The sequence below is a fragment of the Pogonomyrmex barbatus genome, unplaced genomic scaffold (assembly GCF_055798465.1).
Source record: "Pogonomyrmex barbatus isolate J1 unplaced genomic scaffold, ASM5579846v1 scaffold14, whole genome shotgun sequence".
Taxonomy (NCBI): domain Eukaryota; kingdom Metazoa; phylum Arthropoda; class Insecta; order Hymenoptera; family Formicidae; genus Pogonomyrmex; species Pogonomyrmex barbatus.
The window spans coordinates 5,859,597-5,885,969 of record NW_028297110.1 but is presented as its reverse complement, the minus strand read 5'-3'; the positions used below and the strand labels follow the sequence as shown (position 1 = coordinate 5,885,969).

At 41.0% G+C, this 26,373-nt stretch overlaps 2 protein-coding genes across 3 annotated transcripts; one reads left to right on the top strand and one right to left on the bottom strand.

Moving 5' to 3' along the window:
- The first annotated feature begins 6,825 nt into the window (after positions 1-6,825).
- Positions 6,826-18,567, top strand: LOC105428139 (prohormone-2). 2 transcript variants are annotated; one of them, XM_089072730.1, is made up of 9 exons: positions 6,826-7,020; positions 9,269-9,389; positions 9,503-9,619; positions 9,713-9,845; positions 10,117-10,329; positions 13,999-14,106; positions 14,833-14,915; positions 15,031-15,305; positions 15,585-18,567. In XM_089072730.1, exons 2-9 carry the CDS (start codon positions 9,269-9,271, stop codon positions 15,666-15,668), a joined length of 1,134 nt encoding a protein of 377 aa, XP_088928856.1. In that variant the 5' UTR covers positions 6,826-7,020; the 3' UTR covers positions 15,669-18,567. The 2 variants fall into 2 exon arrangements, with proteins under 2 accessions (XP_088928856.1, XP_011638546.1); XM_011640244.2 differs by having other exon boundaries at positions 6,834-7,020; positions 15,061-15,305.
- Positions 18,568-20,601: 2,034 nt separating this feature from the next.
- On the bottom strand, positions 20,602-26,259 carry nito (RNA-binding protein spenito). Its single transcript, XM_089072705.1, has 2 exons — positions 25,887-26,259; positions 20,602-25,085 (listed from the first exon to the last, which is right to left on the bottom strand). The coding sequence occupies exons 1-2, from the start codon at positions 26,009-26,011 to the stop codon at positions 22,892-22,894; spliced, it is 2,319 nt and encodes a 772-aa protein (XP_088928831.1). The 5' UTR covers positions 26,012-26,259; the 3' UTR covers positions 20,602-22,891.
- Positions 26,260-26,373: the final 114 nt, after the last annotated feature.

Below are 26,373 nucleotides of genomic sequence, written 5' to 3'. Positions count from 1 at the left end.
TTCCTCCAATTTCTCGCAACGCGAGATTTAAAAACCTGATTTAGAGATCGCATATTTTTACTTTACTGTTCTCTCCTTTTCATTCTTCTTTTCGGGATTTCTCGCCTTTATTCGATATCTGTAAATTATTATCTTTTTACAGCGCTACCAGTTTGAGTAATTGACATTTTCTTCGAGTGTCTTAAAACGTAATGGGACATCGTTGCCGGCATCAACAGGCGACCCTTAATTTGTTCGCGGATCTGCTCACGAACAAATAGATACCGGATAGGGGCCGGAACGCGGCTCGCGTGACGCCACTGTATTCTCACCCCGTCGAAGGGGTGGAGGGACCAGAGAGACTATTTTGCCCCTCCATCAACCCTCTCTCTTTGGCCAGTCGTACCACGGGGATTCGCCACTTCGCGGATTCAAAGACTGACGTCAATGGGAGTCCGGCCTACAGGGTTGGAAAAGGACGAGGGGATGCGATGCTCGACGAAGGCTTACGCGATTTTGCGAAACCCCCGCGATCGCTCGGCCGATTCCGTCAGAGGCGAAAAAAAACTCGCGGCTGGCTTTCCCTCTTTTTGTCGGAAAAGGCGTGGGTGTGGCGTGCAAGCCGGAAACTCGGCCAATATCGCGTGCTGTCCGTTTTCCTCCTTTCGTCGAACTTTTTTATTACACTTGGCAGGTTTGTGCGAATCCAGCCGGATGAGAGAACAAGAGGATGATACGCGAGCAAAGAAGGAATGAGAGAGATTACTGCGTAGAAAAACTTGGCACGAGTCTTAATTAAAGCGAGGAAATGAGTAGTCACACCAAGAGGAGGAGGGTCTCTCTCTTTATTTAGTCTTTGAGACTAAATAAAGAATGAAAGATTATCGGATATAAGTTACCATTCATTAGTCTTTCTTTAAGAATTCGTCAAGTCTTTAATTTCCGATAATATTACAACTCAACATGTTGCACCCTCATTTAATATTCATTGAATTATTCTTCTTATTTTCGCGATGAATCTTTGATAAATCGATCTTCCCCTCGGCAACTACTTTCTATTCTGTCTATCAGTTTGTTTGGATTGCAACTTGCGAACGGGCAGCGTATCGCGAATGATCAGTTTCTATTTTCAGCCAGTGGAAAAAGAAAGCAAGTCGACGCGAACGCGAAAATAACATGACTCGTAAATCATCACCGGTAAATGGTTGCGATAAGATTCTCCAAGCGCAAAACATTTACACGCGAGGGGGAGAAAGGAGGAAAGTTCATTATGCTTTCGGATTAAGGTCGCTGCGAGCGTACTTTCCCGCAGTAATACAGTGTAAATGAAGAGAGAGAGAGAGAGAGAGAGAGAGAGAGAGAGAGAGGGGAGGGGAGAGAGGGGCATAAAAACATGAACTCTTACATCTGTAGAGGCAGCAAATTAAATTAATTTCTTTTAAGCGTGAACCGTTTAGAATCTCGTCCTGTCTCGAGGACAGGAAATTTAATTAACCTTTTAGCAGGAAGAAATTTCTCGTTATTTTATTATCTAGAAAATTTTATCGAGGTACAGTTAGCTGTAGTTGAGCCCTTGACTTTTCGTCTCCGCCACTTGCAGCCACTTTCATCTCAGATTTTCTGAATCTTGACTCGTGGAATTTGAGTGGGCGTTATCATCGAATGGAATTGTCCGGGTCCGATCGTGTCATATGAGAAGTGATATAATCCTCCAGTCGAGGGAAACGATATGACACTTTGCGGCACGTGAAATGCCTCAGCTATTTGAGAAGCCGTTTCCCGTTTCCATACATGAAAGAGACATTTTTGCTGAAATATTTGAAAATTTCAACGGACACAAATTTAAATTTAACTTTATCAAAATTTTTTTGTAGGACGCTTGAAAACAAGGATGGTAATAAAAATCGTAAAAATGTTTTATATTCTAGCAATTTGAGCGCGTGCCACATAATTATTTTTGGATTTGTATCTGGCCACCAAATTTTTAGACACTTCAAGACTGTTCTTTCTCAATTTATTGGAATTTTTTTTCTGAAGGCAAGAGAATAAATTTTCCGATCAATTTCAGGATAATGTACGGTTCTGTACGGTTCCTCCCCCCCTCGAGAGAGCGCAACGCGGTGGCCCTGTTTCTTCGCGATTAGAAATCTCCCCGATGCGGACTCTCGTAATTTACCGGAAGCGCCGGCTGCGCACCTGTCCTTCCCGTGTCGTATACGCGCGCAAACCAATTTGCGCAAGCGTTCTGCGACAGCTTGCGACGACGACGACGACGACGACGACGACGACGACGACGACGACGACGACGCTGACGAAAATAGGTCAATTATGGTACGAGGGCGGATGCACCGGGAGAAGCGTTGCAGCCCTTCGCGCCGAGCGGAGAGAATCGTCGATTCGCCTACTCGCGAAAATAGGATCGACTTTAATAAAACGCGAGGTGTTCTCGTTACCGCGCCTTGGAAACGTTCTTTTCCGATCGAGATTGCACGGGAGAGTCGACATGATTGCGCGCACTTACGCTTTACTAGTGGTGATACGGATGGAAATAGTACGACGGCCATTTGTATCCATCGTGTATTTGCCGTTCGCATCGATGACGCTCGATGGTCCGTGATAAATCGCGACTAACGAATCCGACAAGGATATTTTTTATTTCAAAATCAACACGCGCAGGGATATCACGCGCATCTGTATTTATTTGATGTATAGATTTTAAAATATATATATATATATATATATATATATATAAAAACATTTCTATATGTAAATAAAAATATTTCTATGTATAGAGTGAAGCAATAACTATGTCCTTGAATATCTTTGTTGGTCTGAAATAATAAGAGAAAATGTTATTTACGTTATACGGTTCCCAGGAGAATGCTTTTATTAACGCTTTTATTAAAAAAATTTATCTCTAGATAGAAGCGCTAAGGTCGTACAAAAAATCACTCGCTATTTTTTGCAAATAAAAGTCCATATTTTGGATTTTTTAATTAATGTAATTTTATCTCTTTTATAAAGAATTATTATAAAGTTGTTTTTAAAAATTGTTAGTTTAGAAATATTATTTTTTATTTTCACATATTTTGACATAAATATAAAATAAAATATACACTATCTGATAAAAAACATTCATATTTTTATTATCTTTGTCTTAACATTTTTATGGACAGAGTAGTAAAATGAATCAATCGATTGACTATTTTATTTTATTACGATTAAAGAAGATATATAGTTGTCTTAAAAGATAATATGCAAATTGTAATGCAATTATATTTACTTTTTTAGTTATATATATATATATATATATATATATATATATATTTATTGAAATGTATATTTGCCTTATAAAATAAAAAATATATAATGCCTTGATAAATAATAAAATCTATCACGAGCTATACCGAAACAAATGACGCACGCATTATCGTGCCCCATACAAAATTATGAAATTATTCTATCACGAAATGTAGAACCGAAACGAAATGTCTAAAACCGGCTTACGTTCATTTTAGGACGTTTATAATTCACGACAGAATTTGGGACAGAATTCTATTTATAATTTCATGTGTCGTGTAATATACGTTGGATAATTGACCTGAAGAACCAGGGCTGCGCATGCATACAAAAAACACGCGACATGAAATTATAAATAGAAATTCGTTCCGAATTCTATCGCGAATTTCGCTCTCGAGATAAAAATCACTTAGGGTTGCACGAATATAATGCATATCGTCAAAATAAATATTGTCGCAAGGCAAACGCTATTTACAACACGCGCAAAAATAGTCTACGTCTACGACCTCGACGTCAGTTTTCGTTTCGCTCGTCAAGGGGTGAACCCCTTCACAGCTACATGAATGCTCATCCATTGATGTTATCGGACGTGATATTACTTTAAGTGCAACGACGTCACCCCCGGGAATCTTAGACGTATTTCAAGACGAGCTCCTGTTTGGATCTCTTTATAGAGCAGGGGTTCCCACGTCTTGATCCTTTGCAAAAGTAAGTGTCGGTCCACAATAAGTGATTTAAGCTTTAAGACGTAAGAAATTGACCAATTATAATCGAATATGAAAAGAATACTCGACTATGATTGGTTTTTACGGCTTAAAGATTAAATACTTATTGTGGACCGACACTTATGCAGATATCCGTATAGTTCCAAAAATTTCCCAAAGATACATAATACTTTGCACACGTAGTCTCTATTCAGTAAAAATAAAACTTCTACGACCCCATTTCTTCAAAAAGAAAAAAATGACCCTATTTCCTTTTAGATTATATATTTCGAAAGAATATCCCCAAATGGATTTTTCTATATTTTGCGTTTTATGGAAATACAATAAAATGAACTGTATATAATAATGAACAATTAAAATGTATTAATAATGAATAACTATTGACAACATTTGTCATTTTTTTCTAATTTTCGTATTTGCGTGAAAAGTGTTGCTCGACCGGTTGAAGGGTGCGAAACTCTGACGCGAGAGACGTCGAGCATCGGTCTGTGTTGACGCGAGAAAAAAATATGTCCTCCCTCTTCGCCCCTCTCTTTCTCTCTCTCTCTCTCTTCTCTCTCTCTCTCTCTCTCTCTCTCTCTCTCTCTCTCTATCTCTCTTTCTCTACTCCTCAACCCCCGATCTCGGCACGAGATTCTCGATGTGGGGGAAAAGCGCGCGTGGGCGCGTAACGTTCTCGCGTGGGCGTACGGCCTGTTGCGGGGGCTGAAGCTAGGTGATTGGGGATGAATACAGAACGAGGGGTAAAGGCCAGAGAGAGAATCTCTTCTCCCTCATGGTTCGCTCGGATGTACGGCGCTAGGCTCTGCCGACTTTGCCGCAAGATCGTTGTTGGATTTTTATTCTAAAAACTCGAGCAGCCATATCCCACAAGGCATAATTTGTTTTGACTTTGTAGATATAATTTACATGAATCTTGGGAATCGAAAAACTACGGCTAAAGTGTGTCCTTAGATTACGAAAACTCTCAAGTTTTTTTTTTTATCATATTTTCAATCTCATTTTTCGTAAAAATGACATTTACAAATTGTAAATAAAAATTTTCAAAAATAAAAGTACTAATTATTTAAACATATATAATGTAATAATAATGAAAACAAATTTAAAACTAATAAAGAAAATAAAAGTTTAATAAATTCATTATTAATTCTATCACTTTTTGTAGACACATATATAAAAATATCTAAAATATCTAAAAGGCCGTAAAAATAAAATTTACAAATTGTGAATGAAAATTTTCGAAAATTAAAATACTAATTATTGAAACGTACGTGATGTAATAATAAAAATAAATTTAAAACTAATAAAGAAAATAAAAGTTCAATAAATTCGTTATTAATTCCATCACGTTTTACATATATAAAAAAAAAATCTAAAACAAAGGCCGGAAAGCCTATTTTAGCCTGTCGTGCTGCTATTGAATTTTTATTGATTTCACCGCTTGTTTCCTGCCTGTTTACGCTGTTACATTCTCATTTTTTAATCGTCGTGCCGATTTCTTTTACCGGAACGCTCGTATTGTGAAAATAAATGTTTGAAAAGTAGAGATAGATTGAGGTGGCAGATAATGTGCCGTCTGAAAATAAACACGCCTCTACTACTCAAGTATACATGTTCCTGTCATAGACCGTAGAGCATCGCGTCGCGTACAACGTCACCGTTTCAAATGCCAAAGAAAACTACCCCTATGACGTTTGCGTAACTGCCGCATTAAAATTAAAGACAGGCGGGTAACGTCATCGTGGACGTTATGTGACGCAGTGGGGTTGCTATGCCCGGTAACATGCTTCAACTTTCTATTAATTCTTCCGAGCAATTCTTCTGTGACTTACGTTTCACGTTGCGAAGGAGTACGCTAACAATAGCGAAACATGTCAGTCTTTTTTTTTTAACGCTAGATCGAAAGTAGGAAAAATATATTTGTCAATGCAAGACAATTCGCCTTTATAAATTTATCGAGAAAATTATAAATATAAGAACTGCAAAGCAGAAATAGTTCAATAGAGAATATAAATAAATCGCGTACTTTGCAGCTCGATCGCGGTAAGGCGGAGGCGTTGCATTCTTTCAAGACGAAGCTGGCCGTTCAGCAGGTCGTGTTGAGTTTCAAGGGCTGGCAGGAGAGCCGTAAACGGACCTATGCCCTTTCGCCGAAGAAAAATGTCGTTCAGGTTACAGAAATATCGAATTATAGCGAGGCGATTTGTGCTCTCGCATTTCCTTCACGTTATATAAAAGCTCCTTCATACGGGATTCAACGATAAGAGGATGATTCAAGGATGCCTCGATGCGAACAGCTTTACACTTGGCGCTTTAGAAAAAAAAAAAGAAAATTAAAATGCATGCATTATCCCCCGACGGGGATGCGGAGAGCGAGGACTCCCCCATTCGCCGGTGTTATGACTTCTAAACCGATAACGCTCGCAAAACGCGCGGTAAATATCTTACACCTCGGCAACCGCTAACGCCCGCTGACAGGCTTTCGATAGCAAAATAACAACATAATTCCCACGCAAAGGCGATCCTTACGACGCCACGGAAGGGAGCCGGAATCCGTCGGGAAGACGCAGTTGGGTCATCGCGTGGGCAGAGACGTCTCTTATATCACGATCGTATATGGGATCGTATGCGCCCACCCACACGCTACCACACGCGCACACACACGCGCGCTCGCGCGCGCGCGCGCGCGCGCACGCACGCATCGTCGTCGTCGTCGTCGTCGTGTGCGAGGAAACGCAGCGCGCGCACAGCCAACGGCGTCGTCGTAGGGTGCTCACCACCGCGAGTCGAGAGACGGGGAATGCTCGTTCACCAAGGTGGGGGTTGGTTGATCGACCGTACCCGCTTTTCTACTCGTCCTGCTGAGCCCCGACATTCATTCCACCCCGAGCCGGCGGATCCGCTAGGACGTGCCTGTTCTCCATTCGGCAGCCACCGCCGAAGGACCATCGCGAGAGGGAGGCGAAGGGACGAGCCAGTCAAGAGCGAGCCAGGGAAAATTTCTGCGTATCGAAAGGTAGACGATCAGCCCCCCGCGTTTCATCGCGGTTTCTCTCTCACTCTCGATTCTTCCGTTTGTCAGGTGGCCGGATTCGGCGAGCGGAAATCTGAAATTTCAGCGACGAAATGTAATTGCAAACCCGTTTTATCGCCCGCCATGTAACCGGCCACTTTTGGCGCATTCATACAGGTAGTTGCCCACGGGCTCGAATCAAATTTCATTTTATTCCGTTAAACGTTATTACATTTCGGGCAGTATTTGCGAAAGGGAAATTCACGTTTTCGCATTTGCCTTGAGAAATTTTGCCACGGCTGGCTGTGCGTGCACGCGTAAGTTTTCCCCGGGATTAAATATAATTTTATCCCGGGTAATCGAGCCTGTCGTCAAGTCTCTTTGAAATGATAATATATGCGCTTCCATATTTCATTTATTAAAACAAATTGAAACAAATTAATTGCGCCGACCGTGTGCGTGCGTGAGCGAGAGAAACGACATTTATGCGTGCTTAACCCGTCAATGAAATTCTCATTCAATGAAATGCATCTTTAATTGCGATTTGCCTAGCCTGGGTAGCTCGTACACGCCGATAAATGACTATAGTATTTGTAGACGCAACAAGTGTACGATTTCTAGGTCTACTATATCCGGTTTGGCGTTACTGCACACGGCACGCTTTAATTGTCAAACTTTGCCGTTCGTTTCGGACGTAGACAAACGTCAATATCGGGGCTATAATTCCCGGGAATTTAATCCAGTGATCGTTTAATTGAGAACACCTCGCGACGACAATAACGAGACCGTTCGCGAGAGCAAATAACCGCGCAAATAATAATCTCCGTACGTTTCGCGCAAAATGTTGTTTTAATCCGGAGACAGAGGGAGGGGGTGCCGCATCGATAATAATTTTAATTATTAATTACCGATTTAAATTTATAATTATTAGCTTTAGATACTCGAGGCGAAACAAAATCTGAATTATATTGAACGCGAAATTATGTGATCTTTATATACGAAAAAAAAAAAGGAGTCTTTTGTGAGTTTGAAAGGTCGAGGGTCATATATTTTTCAGTATCATTTTCAGTATCACTTGAAAATCCGATTAAACTTTCCGGATTGCGTAACGCAAGCCATTTGCTACATGCGATGCTGCGTGAAATGCAATAAACGAAGTTGTCACAGTACTGCAAATACGCAGTTGTGCAAATATATATCGTTCTCCACACGCAATTTTGAACTCTGACATTTCATAACGGCACCGTCCGCTTACGCTGGCTGCTCTCTGCAGCCATTTCCAGCATCACCATTAGAGTTCATGTAATTACGCGGGTTAACTTACCCTCAGAGGGTCTCCGTAATTTGTTAATGAGAAGCCAATTGAGAGCAATTAAGCGGTAATTCGATCGTGCAACACGCGGAAACTTGTCCTCGAACGTTATGCAATTTTTGCTAAATCTAACGTGCTTCTAACAGGCAAGACAAACAAATTTAACGCATCTTAAATTTTTTTGTAACGTCCGACGAAGTCTCCTCCTTCCCGCCAGAATTTTGAAAAATTTTTAAAAAATAATAGCCTTTTAAGATATCTGTTATTTTCCGAAGAGTTATAGTACTTTTTACATACGTATGGCTTTATACATACGTATCATCGCTGCCATGCGATAAAACAAAGTTCAATAAAGTCACCCTGTCAAGTTACACATGTGTGACGTAAAGCGACTGGGTAGACCCTCTGGCTGTCTACGTCATACGGTAGCGTCACAGCTGAAGAAAGTAAACCGCGTCGATTACACGAAGTCGTGACGTCGCCGTGAAGCGACGGCGTCATACCTGAAGATATTTTATCACCGATTACACTATCGACGTAACATTTTTATGTAACCGCAAATATACACACGGCGAACTTTTTATCGAGCGCCCTTATTGCTCTCGCACTCGGTCTTTCCACCGTGGAAATAGACTCTCAGCATTTCGCATTGTATGACATTTAAGCTTCCTTTCTTTGTACGGTGACCCGGCTTCAATCTTTAATAAAACTCGAGACATCCTCAATAAAGTCACGGTGATGAACGGTCGGAAATTCATTGTCAAGAAAGACAACTCTTGAAGGCATGAACGGAAAGAGAGAGAGAGAGAGAGAGAGAGAGAGAGAGAGAGAGAGAGAGAGAGAGAGAGAGAGAGAGAGAGAGAGAATATCAAGCAAGGCTCTGATCCTGAAAATAATGTGTCATCGGGAACGCATCGGCAATGAAAATCTTTGTCGCAGATGACGTCTAACTGGGCGTGGTTGGTGCTGCTGCTGTTCTCGTTGGTCTCGATAGGCATGTGCCTGCCTACGAACCTGATGGAGGACGCCAAGAAGACGGACCAGGCCGTAAAGCCGAAATGTAAGATCGCGCATCCTTTGTCGAAATCTTTAAAAATCGCGTTCGAATTATCCTTTGATTTTGAACGGCTTTCAACTCGCTTTCCGTTCAATGTCCCGCAATATCGCTTTCAGCAAAACGAGCGCAGGAGACGTTGATGTTTGGCAATCAGCAGAATCGGCAGGCCAACGCTGCCGCTGCCGCCGCCACCGCCGCCGGTGGTGAATCTTTCACGTCAAATGCGGAAAAACGTAAGTTATTCGTTAATAAAATAAGATAAAACTCTTGGCGTTACGTACCGATGAATATTGTGCGAGGACCATCTCTCGGATTTATTCATATAGGAACCCTCGCCGCCTCGGGGCTGGGAGGCTTAAAAGCGGCTCTCGCCGAGGACGATAAACCATCCCCGGCCAAGCCACCCAGCAACTCCATGTACGAACACGAACCGTACTCGCCGTACGACAAGAATTACGAGTGAGTGTATTTCTCGCGTCAACGTGAAAATAAAATTTCCCAGGATTCGATACTTTATAAAATCCGACTCGACTTTGGTGAACGTGATTTATTTCATGTTATAGCTTCTGATATTTTTAGTACTTAACAACCCTATTAATTCTCTTTGACATTCGACGTTAATTCTACGTTACTTTTGCTTTTTTTTTCGTTATTATATTTTGAAATTGATCGCAAAATCGACGTTCGAAATAAATAAATAAGTAAATAAATAAATAAATTCAAATCCCAGTTATGGTAAGGTCATCGTGAACGAGGTCGACGAGGACGTACCGCGCGTGTGGGACACGATGTATTCGCAATATTACGCGGGCGAGGATCGTCGCAAGAGATCGGAAAAGTCCACCGCGAGTCCACGGTCGAGCACGACGCTGCAACCGCCGACGAGCTCGCTCCAAACAAAACGCCTCATGCCTGTCCCGGTGCCGACTCCAATCAAGAGGAGGTAAGTGGCCGCGTCCTACTTCTCCTAATTCTCCCCCGAAATCGATAACCCGCGGGGGCAACCGCGTGATCGATATTCCCGGGGGTAACCGCTGTTAGATTGCGGTAGGTAGCGAAAACCTCGGAAAGAAGCGAGAACAGAGGACAGAGGACAGCGGAGGCCTCATAACGGCCTCGTTCATTCCCCGCTGCGACCTCGCGATCGCGCGTTTATTTGAAGAACCGAAGAGCAAAATTGCGAAACGTTATTTGGTTAGAAATCGATTTGCGAAGAGGCTTAGTCTCTCGGAATGAGATCGGTATTAGATTGTCGTGTCCGTGATGAAATACAGAAAATAAAAAATAAACTTTATGAAAGTTTTGACTCTCCCTTCCTCTCTTCCTTCTCTTCTCTCTTTCTAGAATAGTTTGTCTTTAACGTTGCAGAATTGTACGCGGGTTGAGTTCGCGAGACTACAGGGACCCCTCACGTAAAGCGCGAATCGACTCGGTGTACCCCGCTGCGCGGGGGTTATGCATCACCGTGCGCGCCCTTTCCACCCTTTCCGCCCACCAAGCATCCCTCTTTTCCTCCGGCGTTTCTTCTGAATGGGGATGAGAGGGCTCGTGAGGGCGTTGCCCTCGGCGCAGGGACGGCGGCGGTCGACTTGACGACCGAAGTCGTATCGAACCATTTGCAGATAGAGAGAGAGAGAGAGAGAGAGAGAGAGAAAAGAGAAAGAGAGGAGAAACGCGCGAGAAGGAGAGATAAAGAAAGGGAAGGAAAGAGAGATTGTCGTCATCAAAGACCATATCAGTAGCGTACGCTTGACTGGCGCTGTTCAAAAATGCGGCTGAACGGATTTCACACAGATTTCATCGCATCCGATCTTGGTGAACCGATTCGATCACCTCCCCCCCCCCCCCGATGACGGTATCCGTATTTCTCAAAGTGACTACTCGCGAGAAGCAAGAACCACCCGAACACGCTCGAATTAACTGATAATTGTCGCATTTCTTTCACCCCCTCTCCCCCTCCATCCCCGCGCCCGAGCCTCGTTTCTCCTCGCAAAAATATACGGAACGGATAAGATATCGTGACGCTTAATAACGCGACGTCACGTCCGGCTCGCGGTCGTGCGACGACGTGAGATAAAAATACGCCTTCCCGGTGAGTGCGATGCAGATTTATCGAGAGCCAAATCTAATTTCAGGAAATCGCGTGAACACGCGAGCGCTCGATATCGAAGCCGTAAAAGCGAGCGCGCGCTTCGCATGGAATTGCCTAAGGCCGGCGTTTAAAATTAAACACACACATACACACACACACACACACACACACACACACACACACACACACACACACACACACACACGCATATACACGGGAGGCACATCGAGTGGACATTATTATCGTCTCAAAGTTAGCAGCCATCGCCACCGCGGTCTGTTATTTTTATACGAAAAATGTACAGGAATGCATCGCCTGACTGCCGCAAATGTCACAGGTCACCCCCACGGCGACGATTAATTTTTCCTCGATGAAATTCTTATAACGCGGTAACCGTTTCCATTATAGTAAACGCGATTATATAACGCGTTATCCTTAGACGCAAGCGCCATAATAATAGAAGCACTCGCTGTTAAAAGCACTTGGAATATATATTTCCATAAGAAAACGCATATTGTGCGGCCTACGAGGAAAATCGCGTTCAATTTTTTTATCCGAGATCCCATACAGAAGTTCCATTTAGAATTGGTAATATTCGCATTACAATTAACTCGAATTCCCGCAGTTTATCACTACATTAAATTAAATTAAAATTCTGAAGAATCGGATATTTAATCAGAAACAACGGCATCCAATTAATTCATTGGAAAACTCTCCTTCGTTAAAAAGAGTCTCTTCGAGGAATTTTGTCAGGAAATTAAAATCAGAATTTAAAAAAATTAAAATCGTAGATCTAGCCGTGGTCTCTCCCTCTTCCTCTCCCTCTCTCTCTCTGCATATAATTGTCTCTAATAAAAAGGGTTCTAAAATTCCGACTTAAAAAAGAATGCTATTGTTCTCAATTAACGATCTGTATCTTGGAGCATCCCCGCATCCTCGTGTGCGGAGTATAAAACGAGCGCGGAGGGGTGGATTTTCGGTGAATATCTGTACCGTCTATGTGCCATACGATATTGTGGCACACGGACGTGGCCGCAACACCAACGCGGGGGAGAATTTGGTGCAGTGCACGAATCGCTCGATACGCGTGACGCAGGTGGTAGGCGGCGGTGGTGGTGGTGGTGGTGGTGGTGATTGAGTATCTGCGGGAGAGTGGGCCCACGAAAAGCTGAATGGAGCCGGGATGGCGAAACTAGGTCAGAGCTTGATTGTTCGGCGTATCTCCGGCCAATCAGCTGAGCGGGCGCACGCTCCGCGAATTTATCGACGATACTTCCGGCCGCGACAGGAGATGAGCCTCCGCCATCCTTCCGCCATCCGCCGGCGGTATAATAATCCGCTGACGCATTAGACAACAGCCCCGTCCCCGTTTCGAGAGTTTGAATGGAGGCGTCGAATGCAGATCAATAGAGGAAACACCGGCGTAATGAGGTAGACTAATCGATTAGAGGAACTATAAGCGGCGTGTCCCAAAAGACACTGACAGTCAGGCGAGTCTCTTAGGATATATCCGAGGATTCTAGGATGCTCCCTTTAAATTTTAATCCTGTAATACAACTTTAAGCTCATTCTCAGGCGGATCTGCGGATTCACAAAACTGTGTCACTACAATTTACAATACACATATATACGGCGTACATAGAATTACAAACAAAATATCTTCGTCGCGAGGAGCGACTAGAATGAGCGTTGCAGTAGTAAGACCAAACGTATAATCAGTCCTGACCGCGCAAAGGGCTAAAGCCCTCTACTACGGCGTCTGATATGCGCCGAAAAGCTGAATGAAAGTATCCCAACAGGATTCTTGGCACATGGCCAAGTTTTATCGGCTTGTCAGCAGTTAATCTTTGCCTGGTATCATTCTATCGCGAATAACGCGATGTAATTCGGACGACTTTCTCCGCTAATCGACTGCCACGATCGTTTCGCGCGCGTATTGTTCGAGTTGTATCGGATACGGGGAGAGAGGAGGAGGGGGGGGGGGGGGCAGGGTTTGAATGCAGCTATCGCGAGACTTGCGCGCACAATGGGCAGCCCGCGACAGCGAGATAAAGCCGCCGTGCCACGCCGTTCGTGTCGAGGAACAATAGTCGCGCCGCGACATAGAGACGAGTCGTCGTCGATGATCGTCGTCGGTCGCTTTGCGTCACGGATAAGCATCGATCAATCTTGAAATATAGACACGTCGCGCGAGAGCGGCCGCGGGAATAACGAATTCACGAAGCGATTCCGAAACGAGATTGCGAGACATCGATCTGAGCGTCGCGGGAAAACGATGACAATTTTTGCAGCCGCCGTTTGCAGATCGCCGTTTTCTCCTTGACATATCGTCATGTTTAGGCGTTATCGCGCCGTGCGATATCCCACCGCCCGACGGATCATTAAAGATTGAAAATCATCAGGTACCGCACGCTTCCATCCGAGCGGAGGCTTATTTTTAGATTTCTACACTCAAGACCTCGAAAGAGGATATTCGAATATCGTTGGAGGTGGGAATGTTGTTTCGTTTTGAATTTTCAGCGTCCCGTTCTACCAGGAACCGCGGTACAAGCGAGAATTGTCTCTGGACCTCGATCCTGAGGACGTGTACACCCTTTTGACACTGTGGGAAAACGAACGGCGTAACGGGTAATGATCGACATTGTTTAAATCCTTCGCTTTCTACAAAGTTGGATAGTAATTAGTTAAAAAATTAAGTTAACTAATCGAGTCAAAAATTAATAACTTTTAATTTATTTTAAAAAATTAGTTTATATATATTAATTTATTAATTATATATTAATTTATAACTTCAACTAGTTATTTTTAAAACATATAAATTTGAACTTATTCACTTTTTTCCCAAATTAAAAATTTACCTAGATAGAGAAAAAAATTATGAAAGAAACGCATATAAAAAGAAAACAATATTTCTTTTTAATTTCATATAAATTTAATTTACAAATAAAATATTAAATTTATTGGATGTCATTATGACGTCATCTTGCTACTTGGATTTATATTGTAACTATTTTATTATTTAGAATATTTTAATTAAAAAAATTATTAATAAATTTAAATAAATAAATATAAATATAATATAAATATAATATAATATATAATATAATATATAATAAATAATAAATATAATAAATTTAATATAAATAATGCTTTATAAAATTAATTTTTAATTTAATTGAATTTTAATGCAACTTTTAACTGAGTTAGTTCATATTAGTTTAAACGTAAATAAACTAATTTTATAATCATTAACTTTAATTTAATTTAATTAAAAAATAATATTAACTTACCCAACCCTGGCTTTTTATAATGCCTTTATATACATATAATATATTAATTTTTTTCCATGAATAGGAATTGGCGCAAATATGCTAATGAGGAATATGAGAATATGATAGACGATAACGATTTCCTCGACGAGGATGATCCTAGAAACGGTTCGTGTTTACAGATTCTATAATTAAAAATCTCTAATAAGGATTATTCCAGAATAAAGATATGCATGAAGATAAAGAGAATAACAGTTTCTCTCGTGAAAAATCCTTGAAAAAGGATTTTTTCACCAATTCCGTATCCTTTCAGCTCTCCAGTGGTTGCCGCCGATATATCCCTCACGGCATTACGACACGTTGTCGCCCTCCGACATCGGGATCGTCCGGACCCACCCTCCCAGTTATTACGAACAATACGGAAACCAGTTGGATCAGCAGTACGAGGGCGCCGCGCAATACGGCAATCACGTTAATTCGCAGTACGACTTCGTTTATCCCCAGCGTGCCGCGTATTACCCCCAGAAGAGATTCATGGTGTCCAAGAAGCGGACGCAGGTGAATTAAGTTGCTCCAAACAATCGCTCCAAACAAACTCGCGATAAAGAAAAAGTAAAAGTCGAAATGTCTGATATTTTATTTATATTGATTACTGTTTTTAATTTTATTGTAAAATAATAATTTTATTATTTTAACACTAAGATCGTGTATTTTGGTTTTCGTGCCTCCTTCCCTTAACTATTTGTTTCTTAACATTAAAGCCTAATTTTTGTTTTAAAAGAGTAAATAATGGGAAATTGTCGAAACGTAAGGGAAGTAAACTTACCTTTTTTTCAGAGCTACGATCCGTACCCCAGCGCTCAGTTGCAATTAAGCTCCCAACCACGAAGCTACCAGTACCCCCATCGAATGGTCTACTAAATAATCCGCGACATTGGGGTTGTCCAGAGGCACGCGAGGAAAAGTGAAGTGTCTCTCGGGCGAGAATTCCACTGGAAGAAAAAGACATCGGCGACCGACGTTTCCGGAGGAGTCGACTCTCCCTCGGCGAACGACGCTCCCTCGCTGTCGCTCCTCTTTAGCTATCCTCCCTTTCTCTCGCAGGAGGCGGAACGGGCAACAGGCGACGATGCGGATTCACTTCTAAGAAACACGGTGCTCACAAAGAGAAGCTTTCTTCGGGTTCGCAAGAGCCGCGCTGAAGAACCGCGCGGGACGTGAGGCACAGACCTTTCCCAATTTGGACCAACTCGATCCAAATATCTCGGAATGCATAAAATTCACGTTTAGTCATTTTATCAGAAATTTTACGATGACAAATTTAACGAGACAGTCTGCAAAACATATCAGAGTCGACGACTCAATATTCGGTACAATTTCCTACGCTGTTCGAAAAAAAAAAAAAAGAGAGTTATCGAGGAACTCGATCGCGCTTTCTCTTAATCCAGTTAAAAATTGACGAGGATTATAAAGAGAAAACAAGGGAAAGGGAAGAAGCTTCAGCGCGCTCTTGTTATTTACTCGCTTAATGGTAATGTTACGATTTTAAGCTCCTTTTGCGTGTAATACGGGCGACGCGCCCGTAATGACGCTACGACTGAATCATTAAACAATCGTAGTATCGAATCAAATTACCCTCAGGCTTGGTTTCGACGACTTCGTGACTGATATAAAATATGCGTGTGTACGTGTATATGTATATACATATGCACACACATAATACAAATATATATAAATATATAAATATATGAGACGATATAGTTTTGTTCATTAGCATGAGACTAGGTGTAGGTCTATTCGTCTATATTAGATAATTCGAGCGAGTAGGAACTGATAGGAATTGAAGAACGAGGAGGCGAGAGATGAGTTTGATTGTGAGACGTGTTCGGCGAAAACGTAGAGAGACCGAGCGAAATTATGCGCGAGATTAAATTTTACTCCAGTAATGCAAATTATAAAAATCGCGTAAAGTCTCTCTAAAAATTCTTGGCGAATGGATGAAAAGTCAAGAATTTACACAGGAGTCGAACGTTGATCAGCCGAACCGTCGTCTTTGTCATATTGTAATCTCATTGATATTTCCGGAAATACTTCTGGAAAAAGAGCAAGAAACGTTCGAGGAAAGAAACGAAAAGAAGAGACGAATGCTTTGCGTGAGCACAATGTATCGAATTGGGTTCTCGTAAGATTTATCTTCGAACCAAACACGGCCTTCCATATTCAACACTCCGAGGAGACTGAACATCTCTATATAATTAACTAATGTAATTACACGTCCGTTACACACGCGCATCTTTACTAACGAAAGACATTACAACTTTTTGCTTTTGTTCCTTGTCGATTTTGTATGAACCGCACAGGATATTCTTAAGCCTACGGTATTATTTTTCGTGTTAACAAAATATTTAACATTAGAAGTCCCGACCGATCATAGTCATTTCTGATCATCATTTATATTTTTTAAATATCTTTTTTTCGAATTAAAGATATAATTTTGGAATTTTTTAACTTTTATGACAATTATTCTGTTTATTCTGATGAAATATTAAGGTTAAAAAATTATTTAAATTCAATCTTTAATACCAGAAAAAAATATTAATTTTAGAAAATAAAAACGGCCAAAAAAACTGTTTAATACTTCTAATATTCGCGTGTAATTTAATAAATTATTACAAAGGCTGCGTGCTATTATATTGTACGCGAGTTAACACGAAAAATAGTATCACGTAAGTTTTATTTATGAATCTCTCGAAGGAGATCGATTTTTGCAAAAGATTTTGATTAGGTATTATTTTTTGAAACACTCAATATTAAATCTACCCAAATAATCAAATCTGTCAAAAATAAATTTCATAAAGTTCTGCTAGAAATTTTGTCGGCAGATTTTTAGTAGAAATATAACAAAATCTGCTGATAAACATACATAAAAATATGAGATATTACGAAGAAAATAACTGATGAAGATCTGAAAAAAATTTACATACTATTATTCGTAAATAAGCTCATTTTACGAATTTTATACAATTCTTAACATATTTAATCTCCCTTATAACCTCCTTAATGAATTAACGTCAATCTGCCGTGATATTCCGCTAGTGAATCTGTTGGCAAATTTCTAGCGTATTTCTAATATTTTGCTTACTAATTGAAGCTTACCGTTGAAACAAAAAGAACTGGAGCACCTTTGCAAGACTGGATCGTTCCTACTAAGAACAACAGAATAACTTGGCAGGGAACCGTTCATAATTTTGTCCAGATCATTTTTATCCGTTGTTCGGCATAGTTAGGTTTAGATTAGCGACATGATTTAAAAAAAAGGAATAATAATAATAAATACACACATTATACACGCATTAGGAATATTTAGTATTCGCTATGCGCAATTAAATGTCATACAAACGGGCGGTAAATATCGTAAGCAAAAAAGAATCAGCCAATTAGTTTTACTCTTCTTGAATAACTTGCAACACGCACGATCAATGTTCAAACAGGTTTGCTGAAAGTGTGTATTTTTGTTACGTGTACGGCAGAAGAGGCAGCGACGTGCCGCACATATGTATACAACACGTAATTTCCCCGCACGTGATTTCCCGTTTACACGTTCCGCGTCTCTTCCTGTTATCGATAGCATCGCGTGACATGGATTATATATACGCCATTACCGTTAAGACTTAAGCGATTCTCTTTCTTTCTCCTTTTTATAAAGATAAGCTTCGATTACTTTTCAATCACGGATCTAGCGGCGGTTAATTTTGTCTATAAAAAGTTGTGGAAATTGAAAAATAATATATACACTGTCCAATAAGATGTCTGAAATAAAGGTGTCGTCTGCTTTCTTTTGACAAACACGCGGGATCCTCACTCACGTGTGTTTCGAAACTCGCGTGACTCTTGATTTAGTTAAAAACCATACTACTTTTTTTTTTAACAAGGGTAGAATTAATTATTATTTTAACATACAAGAAAAAAATAGCAAAGTATCTTAAGTTTTGTAAAAAAATTATCTGAAAATTTTCGATTTTCCAAGTATTTTTGTTCAAAATTTTAGATAAAATCAGATAAACTAATAATTTTAAATAAAATTAGAAAATTTTTAAATTAAACTTTGAAATAAAGCTAAAATTTTTTAATTTAATTTTTTTTCTCAAGAAGACTAGACTACTTGAAACTCGCGCGGAATTTATCGTGCACTTTCCTATTCGTTTGTGCTGCACTTACTTGCACTTTCTATATTTAAAACGAAACAAGCGTATATCCGGATTTCGGAAAAAAAATTAAGCACAAGAATTGTAAAATGAATATCTATTCTGTATTACCAAACTAATATGCGTTCTTTTTCCTCTTTAATGAAAAAAAAATTAGCTTTATTTTTTTCTTTTCCCATCGATCACGCATCCCGTCAAATTGTCTATTTCCATTTCCATTAAAGGGAGAAAAAAAAAACGAATAAATCCACTTTTACGATTAAATGTTAAACAATTACGTTCGCACGCATCGATCATATTCACACGGAACCGAATCTATTCGATTAGGTTAGGTTACAGGTTATGTTGGCATTTCTCGTTTCAAAATTTACATCTGCTTCCATCACACGGACATGTACGATAATAAAGATCGCAAAGGTAAATCCGAGAGTTGTGCAAGACATCTATGAGAAAAACTAGGAAAACTGGTATGAAATTATCTTAGATCTCTGGTTTATTTTTTCCTTCCAATTTTTTTTTTTTTTTGTTCTGAATACAGTGATCAAAGATGATTGCGAGCGTTATCTGCCTTCCGTTCCATGGGCGGATTCTGAAACAGATCTTTAGAAATTTTTTTTGTTTTCTTTTTTTTTCTTTACACAGCGACACCGCGACGAGTCTCCATTGGCGTACCCAGTCTGCGGACGGAAACCTGCGGGGGGAAGGAGAGCACAGCACTCGACGCAAAACGAAACCGGAAGCGAACCACTGAACTCACTTTGGCCGCACACAGAATCGCAGAGAGAACGCATTTAAATTTTAACCCGACAAACCACTGTGTCTTTTCCGACAGTTCTTACATCTCTTTTTTTTTTTTTATTCCTGTAGTTCTCCCTCCGCGAGACTACAATTCCAGATGCACAATTTTGTACTCGATACGTACGCAGGCGACACAACTATTCTTATCCCTCTCTCGCTTCCGGGCGAATATAATTTCGACAACGCGCGTGCGGAAAGTTAACTCGCGACCTCTCATTATTTGCTTCTCTCTCTTCCCCTTTGAGAGGGGAATTCACAAAGCCACAAAAAACACTAAACGTCACAACGAGCCGTCTGTTTCCTTTTCTCATATCGGGCGACACGCGTACGAACGAGCACGACCTTCCTTTCTCCCTCGCGAGAAATCGATTATTTTTTTTTTTTTCTTAGCTAACACAACACTTGAAATTTATGCGATCTACGTTGCCGCGCTTCGATCGTTTTCCCCATTTCCCCCCTGCCCCCTTCAGATTGTCATTTGCTAAATGATTGATATCACAGCACTATTGTATTGTTGCACGATTAACTTCACTTAAACGAACGCAAAAGATCGAATTTCATACAGAGACTCTCTTCCGAATCAAAAGCAGTCTAATTTTTTGATTTCTCGGCCACATGCATGCATTCCGATCGAGGAGTTGCGACGCCAACATTCTCATTGATTTTGTGCGTGAATGTCCGAATGTTTTACTTGGCCCTATCTCCCCGAAAGCTTTTTTTTTTTTTATATTATCAATCTTCGCGATATCGCGAATAAGAACCATTCATTGGAGAATCGCGCATCACTGTAACATTCAATCGAGTTCCCGAGAATCTGTCGAATTTGATAGGTGAAGAACGGTACTAAGAAAATTGACACATTTTGTAATTTTTTTTCTCTACATAAACTGCATCTATTTTTTTCCGTTCAAACACTAAATATACTTAACCACTGCACCTTCAATCGCATTCAAATATGACCAGAGATCCGCACCTCTTCTCTCTTTCTCTCTTTTTCTTTTCCCTCATGACTGAAATGAATATAAAAATATTTTTTTCAGACATGTTCGAGGTGCTTCTCTGTCATACCGGGATGCGGAGCACAATCACTTTTCTTTACATTTCACTGGACACATGTTCAGAGCTCATCTTTCTTTTTTAATGCCACCAAACACTGTCCTTTAGAAGAAAAAAAAAACAGTCCTCACTTAAAAAGAAATAAACTTCTGTCGACATTATCGAAAGCACAGATGCGATAAACTTTACATTTTGCAATAAACAGATTTCTGTCTCTTCCTAGATTTGCTCTCTTTTTTTCCTCACTGTCTTCACTCTTGGGCACAGTCCAAACTTTAAAAACTTTTGTCGTAACTATATTCACGGATCTTTTACTTACTGCACAATCACTTAAATGTTATGTCACACAAAAGAAATCTACATAGATAAGTCGTAAAACAATGTTAATTGTATAAACTTTTCCATATCAAATATATTCTAATCCAGACCTTTCACATTTTTGCCATTAAGATTTTATAAATCTTATATTAAAATTATCTTTTTTGTTTTATATGCGTGTGTCTGCGTTTTCATGTCGTTATAGATCTATACAATGCGTTTGTTATACTTGAAAGTGCTCTGTTTGAACGATATCTTTTTTTTTTGTAAAGTATAATTTAAATATAGCTTTGTCAAATGAAAACATATAAACATCTGATTTAATATCGTTAAAATCTATAGTTATATAAAGGATTTCTTTCTTCTCAGTTTCCTTATTTTATGCAGAAAATTCAATTATCTTTCATGTGCACACATCTGTCTCAAGAAGACATTCATCTTGGATTGGCCAAAAAATAGAAGCGTTTTACATTAGGATATAATTACACGCACGTCTGCAAATGTGAAAGAGCTGTGCACAATATCATCATTAATATGTACGTATAGTATATATGTATATATGTATATAATACAAATAGATTCTCTTATACTACATTGGAAAGTAATTATAGCGTCACTTATGGGATAATGAGGGTTACAGTAATCGTAACAAAATTTAGTATAGTCAATAAGGATTTTGCTGATAGAGAAACTTCACCATTTGATAATCTGCTACCCGGTAAGTCTAACTAGGGGAACGGTACCAAAGTTGTGTTTTTTGATAGAAAATAAGTACTCTAATTTCATGTGTTAGCAGCAACGTCGATGATGTGCAGTTACGAAGAAGTAGTCATAATTCTGGAAAAGTATATCACAAATCAAGATTACTGTACACAACACAATATATTTTAATAATGTTTCAGAATCGCGTCATACTCGCGTCTATCATTAAGTTTAACAACTATACAAGGATCAGGCGTGATAACGTGCGACAAAAACTCGCACTGCTTAATTTTCGCCCGGAAATTTATGTAAATGTAATCATGTGTCAATCTAATCGATTAATAAGAGTCGAGTTAAGCATTGCGAGCTTTATGCGTATATTCGATTTGCGAGATGTAATCGTTAACACACTCGACAATCCTATGTCAATTCAATGTACATTCATGTATAAAAAAAAGTATCAAAGTACTTCATATGATTCTGCTTATGATCATATAAAGTCAATCTGGAAGCCAGTAGAAAAGGAAATACTTACATCGATCAAAAAACACAAGTTCTCCTTCTGATAAGTTCTGTATACTGTTCAGCAATCTTAAGAGGCTTCTCCATCATGCTTGTTTGATAAAGAAACATATTCTCGAAAATTGATTGGATGAAGAGAACGACATTTTAATATTAAAAACATAATTATTTATTTATATAATCTTGCAATTGTAAAACTGTAAAATGAAAAAAAAAAATTTACAGTTTCTTTATACTTTTCATATACAAAATACTTACCACCATGAATCTCTTCATTTCAGAAATTGTGCTGTACACCATCTAAAATGCAAAGATTCGCGATGGCAAATGTTTTGTGTGAAAGACATAAAGAAACGGAAAATTTTTCCCTCCTTTTACAGCTTTTCAGATATAAAATATCGTACTCTCCGTTCAATCCACATGAAAAGAAATGTCTCGTTGTCAAACAATCAGGATAGAAATACCTCTTAAAAGTAGTGTTGAAGAATTTTCGCACTTATTGATATAGAAAATACAGACACAAAACAATATACTAGGATTGCTTTAGGCGCTACCCCCCTTAACCACTACGATTACCAAGTGATCTTCCTTAAGACTCTCTTCGCTTAAACTAGGACACGTGCGTTTCAAAAGTTCCGTCGAAAATGCACAGGGTGGGAAGGCATAGAGCACGCCAGTGCCTTCCGTATCCTTATTTAGCAACGATATGACACCGGCGGCTTCCTTTTGCTTCAGGTAAGAGACAAGATTGCGCAATGGCCTAGTCTGCACATTGGCATCGTCGTTCGTAATCGCGGTGCTCGAACCAGCCAAACCGAGGAAGATTGCATGCGAACTCGATGTTTGGATTCGTTTGGAAACATCGTCTAGCTTTGGCTGATCAAGGCGCAATCGCTGCGTTATACGCAACATGTGTTTACCTTCTTCATCCTTCATGAGAGAATCGATTATTTCCGTTTCGCCATCAGTCAGATGGAATTTGGCTGGAAATAGTGAATTTTTTAATATCAACGCGCCTTGCCAAACCGCAATGGATTTACGTGCTACATCCGGCAATGTACGAGATGTCGACAACATTCCGGTACGAGTGTTCTCCGAATCCGAATCCGAGTCCATCTGTCGTCTACGTGGTGAACGCGATCTCGATCTATCCACTCCTGGTTCACGCGAAAGCGATCTCCTCAGACCACGCGGCGTTTCGTACTCCAATTCGGGCGGTGGCCTCCTACTGGGCCAGTCGGCCTCGTCTCGTACGTAGCCGTCAGGGTAGGAGCCTCTATAGCCACCTCGAGCGCTTCCTCTCCTGTCGTGCCACGGTGCGCTGCCTCTGCCCCGGAAGCCTCTCGGCCCGTAACCGAACTCGCCGTCAGGTCCATAGGGATCATATGGTGATTCGTAGTCAACTGGACGTGGTCTAAAGTCGCCGCTGTCCTCGGGATACGATCTGGGCTTGAAACCAAAGCCCGGCGTCACGTCGGCAAAGTCCACCCTTAATCTGCGATCGGGACCGCCCAGAGGGAAGCCGCGCATTTCTTTAACTGCGGCTTGCGCGGCATCAATCGAATCGTAAAGTATGTAGGCGTTGCTGTCGCCCTTGATGTAATCGATCTTTTTGATCGCGCCGAATCGATCGAATTCTCGTTCAAGCTGTGGTACGGACGTCCATGGTCCAAGACCACCCACCCATATTCTGGTTGTCGGAGTTGCTTTTCCATAACCGATCTTGCATTGGAATTTACCAATATATTGACCTGACAGTTCTACTTTGCATCGATGTGCCATATCTAGAGTCTGGAAGCGTACAAAGGCATATGCGTTACCAGTGCCAGGCGGTGGTCGCTTTATGTCAATATCATCAACAATGCCATATTTGCTGAAGATGCGACGTAACTCCTCCTCTGTAATGTTGATCTCGAGATTACCAGCGAACAGGGTTCTAGTCGCAAGAGGATCATCTTCTGGCGACACGTGATGTAGATAATTAGGAAACTTGTCTTTCTTGTTTTCCACTCGCTCAAATCCGTGCACTGGATGACGCATCATTATGTGTCGCGGTGGTCCTCCGTAGTGATTGGGCGGTCCTGGATGAACATGTGGTGGCCCGTGAGGATGTATGGGTGGTCGGACAAATTCGTGATGCGGTGGTGGGATTGCCTCGCGGCGCATCTCGCGATGAGGAGGCAAACCCACCGGTGGACCGTACACACGTTCGTATCTCTCGAGCGGTCTGTGTCGATCTGTAGGTCCCGGCGATCGAGCGTAGTATCTCTCATAATCCGGCGGCGTAATCGATCTTGGACGACGATAAGTCTCGGGTCTGTCGTAGACTGGCTCTACCAGAGTCATTTTGTCGTACATGATGATACGCGGTTTCGCGTGTTTGGCATCCCGGGCGTCCTCCGAGTTCCGAAAGCATACATACGCGACGCGCTCATCCGGTTCGTGTGAGATCTGAATGGAGAACTCCCCAAACTTCTTGTACTCCCTGTATAAAGTGTCTTTGATCACCTCATCGCTGGCCTTTGGATGGATGGCGCTGACGCAGAGCACCTTGTAGCTGTACGGTCGCTCCCGCGGCATGTCTCGCGATGGACGTAGATACTCGTCACGATGTGAGCTGGATTCAACATAGCGTGCGTGGGAGGACGCCCGTGTGGGTGGACTCGGGCTTCTGGCCCCTCGACTTCGCCGTCTAATTCTTTCTGGACTGATACGCTCGTCGCTAGAATCATCGTATCTAAAAGTCATACACAATGCAGAAGTTTTAATAGCACTATCAACATGATAAATATCATACACATATACACATATACGACAAAGTCATATTGATTCGCATGAATTCTGATAACAGATAACTACACTGAAATCTATCTGCACAAGCAATGCAACACACAGTGATATTAATTAATTTCTACTAATAAATTAATCTCGTCTTTAATTTATTCTTTTTCATTTCTTAGAATTAAAGAAGATAAAGGATAAATTAAATTATTAAAATTAATTTATATCTTATCTTTTTCTAATTCCTAGAACTAAAAAAGGATAAAATAAACTAAGATTTAAAAAGGCAAGTTAATCTACAATGGTAGAAATGAACACAAAAGTCCATTATAAGATATTCGCGTTGATTATCAACGTAAACACAAGAAAGTTTCATCAGCTACGATAAGTAGGTAGCTATATCCGATGCACCACACACACAGCGCGCGCGCGCGCGCACACACACCACACACATGCACGCACGCACCATCTATCAGATACGTAATCACAGAGTAATCGTGACAAATAAAAAAAAATATATATATATATATATATATATTATTAACGCTACGTGCCACAAATCAATGATCACGGCGGGGATTGAAACAAGGGAGGAGAAAGAAAAGGAAGTGAAGATAAAGAGACGTAGGAGACGCGCGTCGAACGCGACTTGTTTGGCCGAAGCGACGCGCGGCGTGAAGTTTGCCGAAGAGGAGGGATCGGGGGGGACACGCGAGAGACACCTCTCTGGGTCTCGTGGATCGTCTCGAGATCTTACCGTCCCATGGAGGATCGACTCCGCTTGACACGAGGAGGCGGAGTGTCGCGACTCGAGCTCCTCTTCATGTTGTTGCGGATCTTGACCGTGATTTTATGTCGATCGTCCCGCGGAATCCCAATCATCAACGCTGGCTTGCTGCTTGCACCGCAGCTCAACGATGAACAAGAGAAAAGAAATTATCGCGGGACGGGGGAGGAGAAGGAAGAGGAGAAAGAGAAAGAAGCGAAGGACGAGGTGCGTCCAAGGCGAATCGCGGCTTTCCTACAAAAGCGGCTATTCTTTCCCTCCGTGTGAGAAAATGACCGTCCCTCTGCTGCACGCTGTACCTCGCCTGTTTGCGATGCAACGAGCGAACAAAATGGCGCTCGTTGTCACCGTCACTGCCGCCAGCGCCATCGTTGCGCTGCGCGCGCCGACTTCCACTCGCAATGACTTTCGGGAACAACATTTCGAAATTTGCCTCGATCTTTCCCGAAAGAGAGAA

Bases quoted from the DNA above. Each gene is read 5' to 3' on its own strand.
- LOC105428139 (XM_089072730.1), top strand. From the start codon at position 9,269: ATGACGTCTAACTGGGCGTGGTTGGTGCTGCTGCTGTTCTCGTTGGTC. The intron at 9,846-10,116 runs GTGAGTGTATTT...TTCAAATCCCAG, and splicing joins CCGTACGACAAGAATTACGA to TTATGGTAAGGTCATCGTGA. The intron at 15,306-15,584 runs GTGAATTAAGTT...CCTTTTTTTCAG, and splicing joins TGTCCAAGAAGCGGACGCAG to AGCTACGATCCGTACCCCAG.
- nito (XM_089072705.1), bottom strand. From the start codon at position 26,011: ATGATTGGGATTCCGCGGGACGATCGACATAAAATCACGGTCAAGATC. The intron at 25,086-25,886 runs GTAAGATCTCGA...TATGACTTTTAG, and splicing joins AGTCGATCCTCCATGGGACG to ATACGATGATTCTAGCGACG.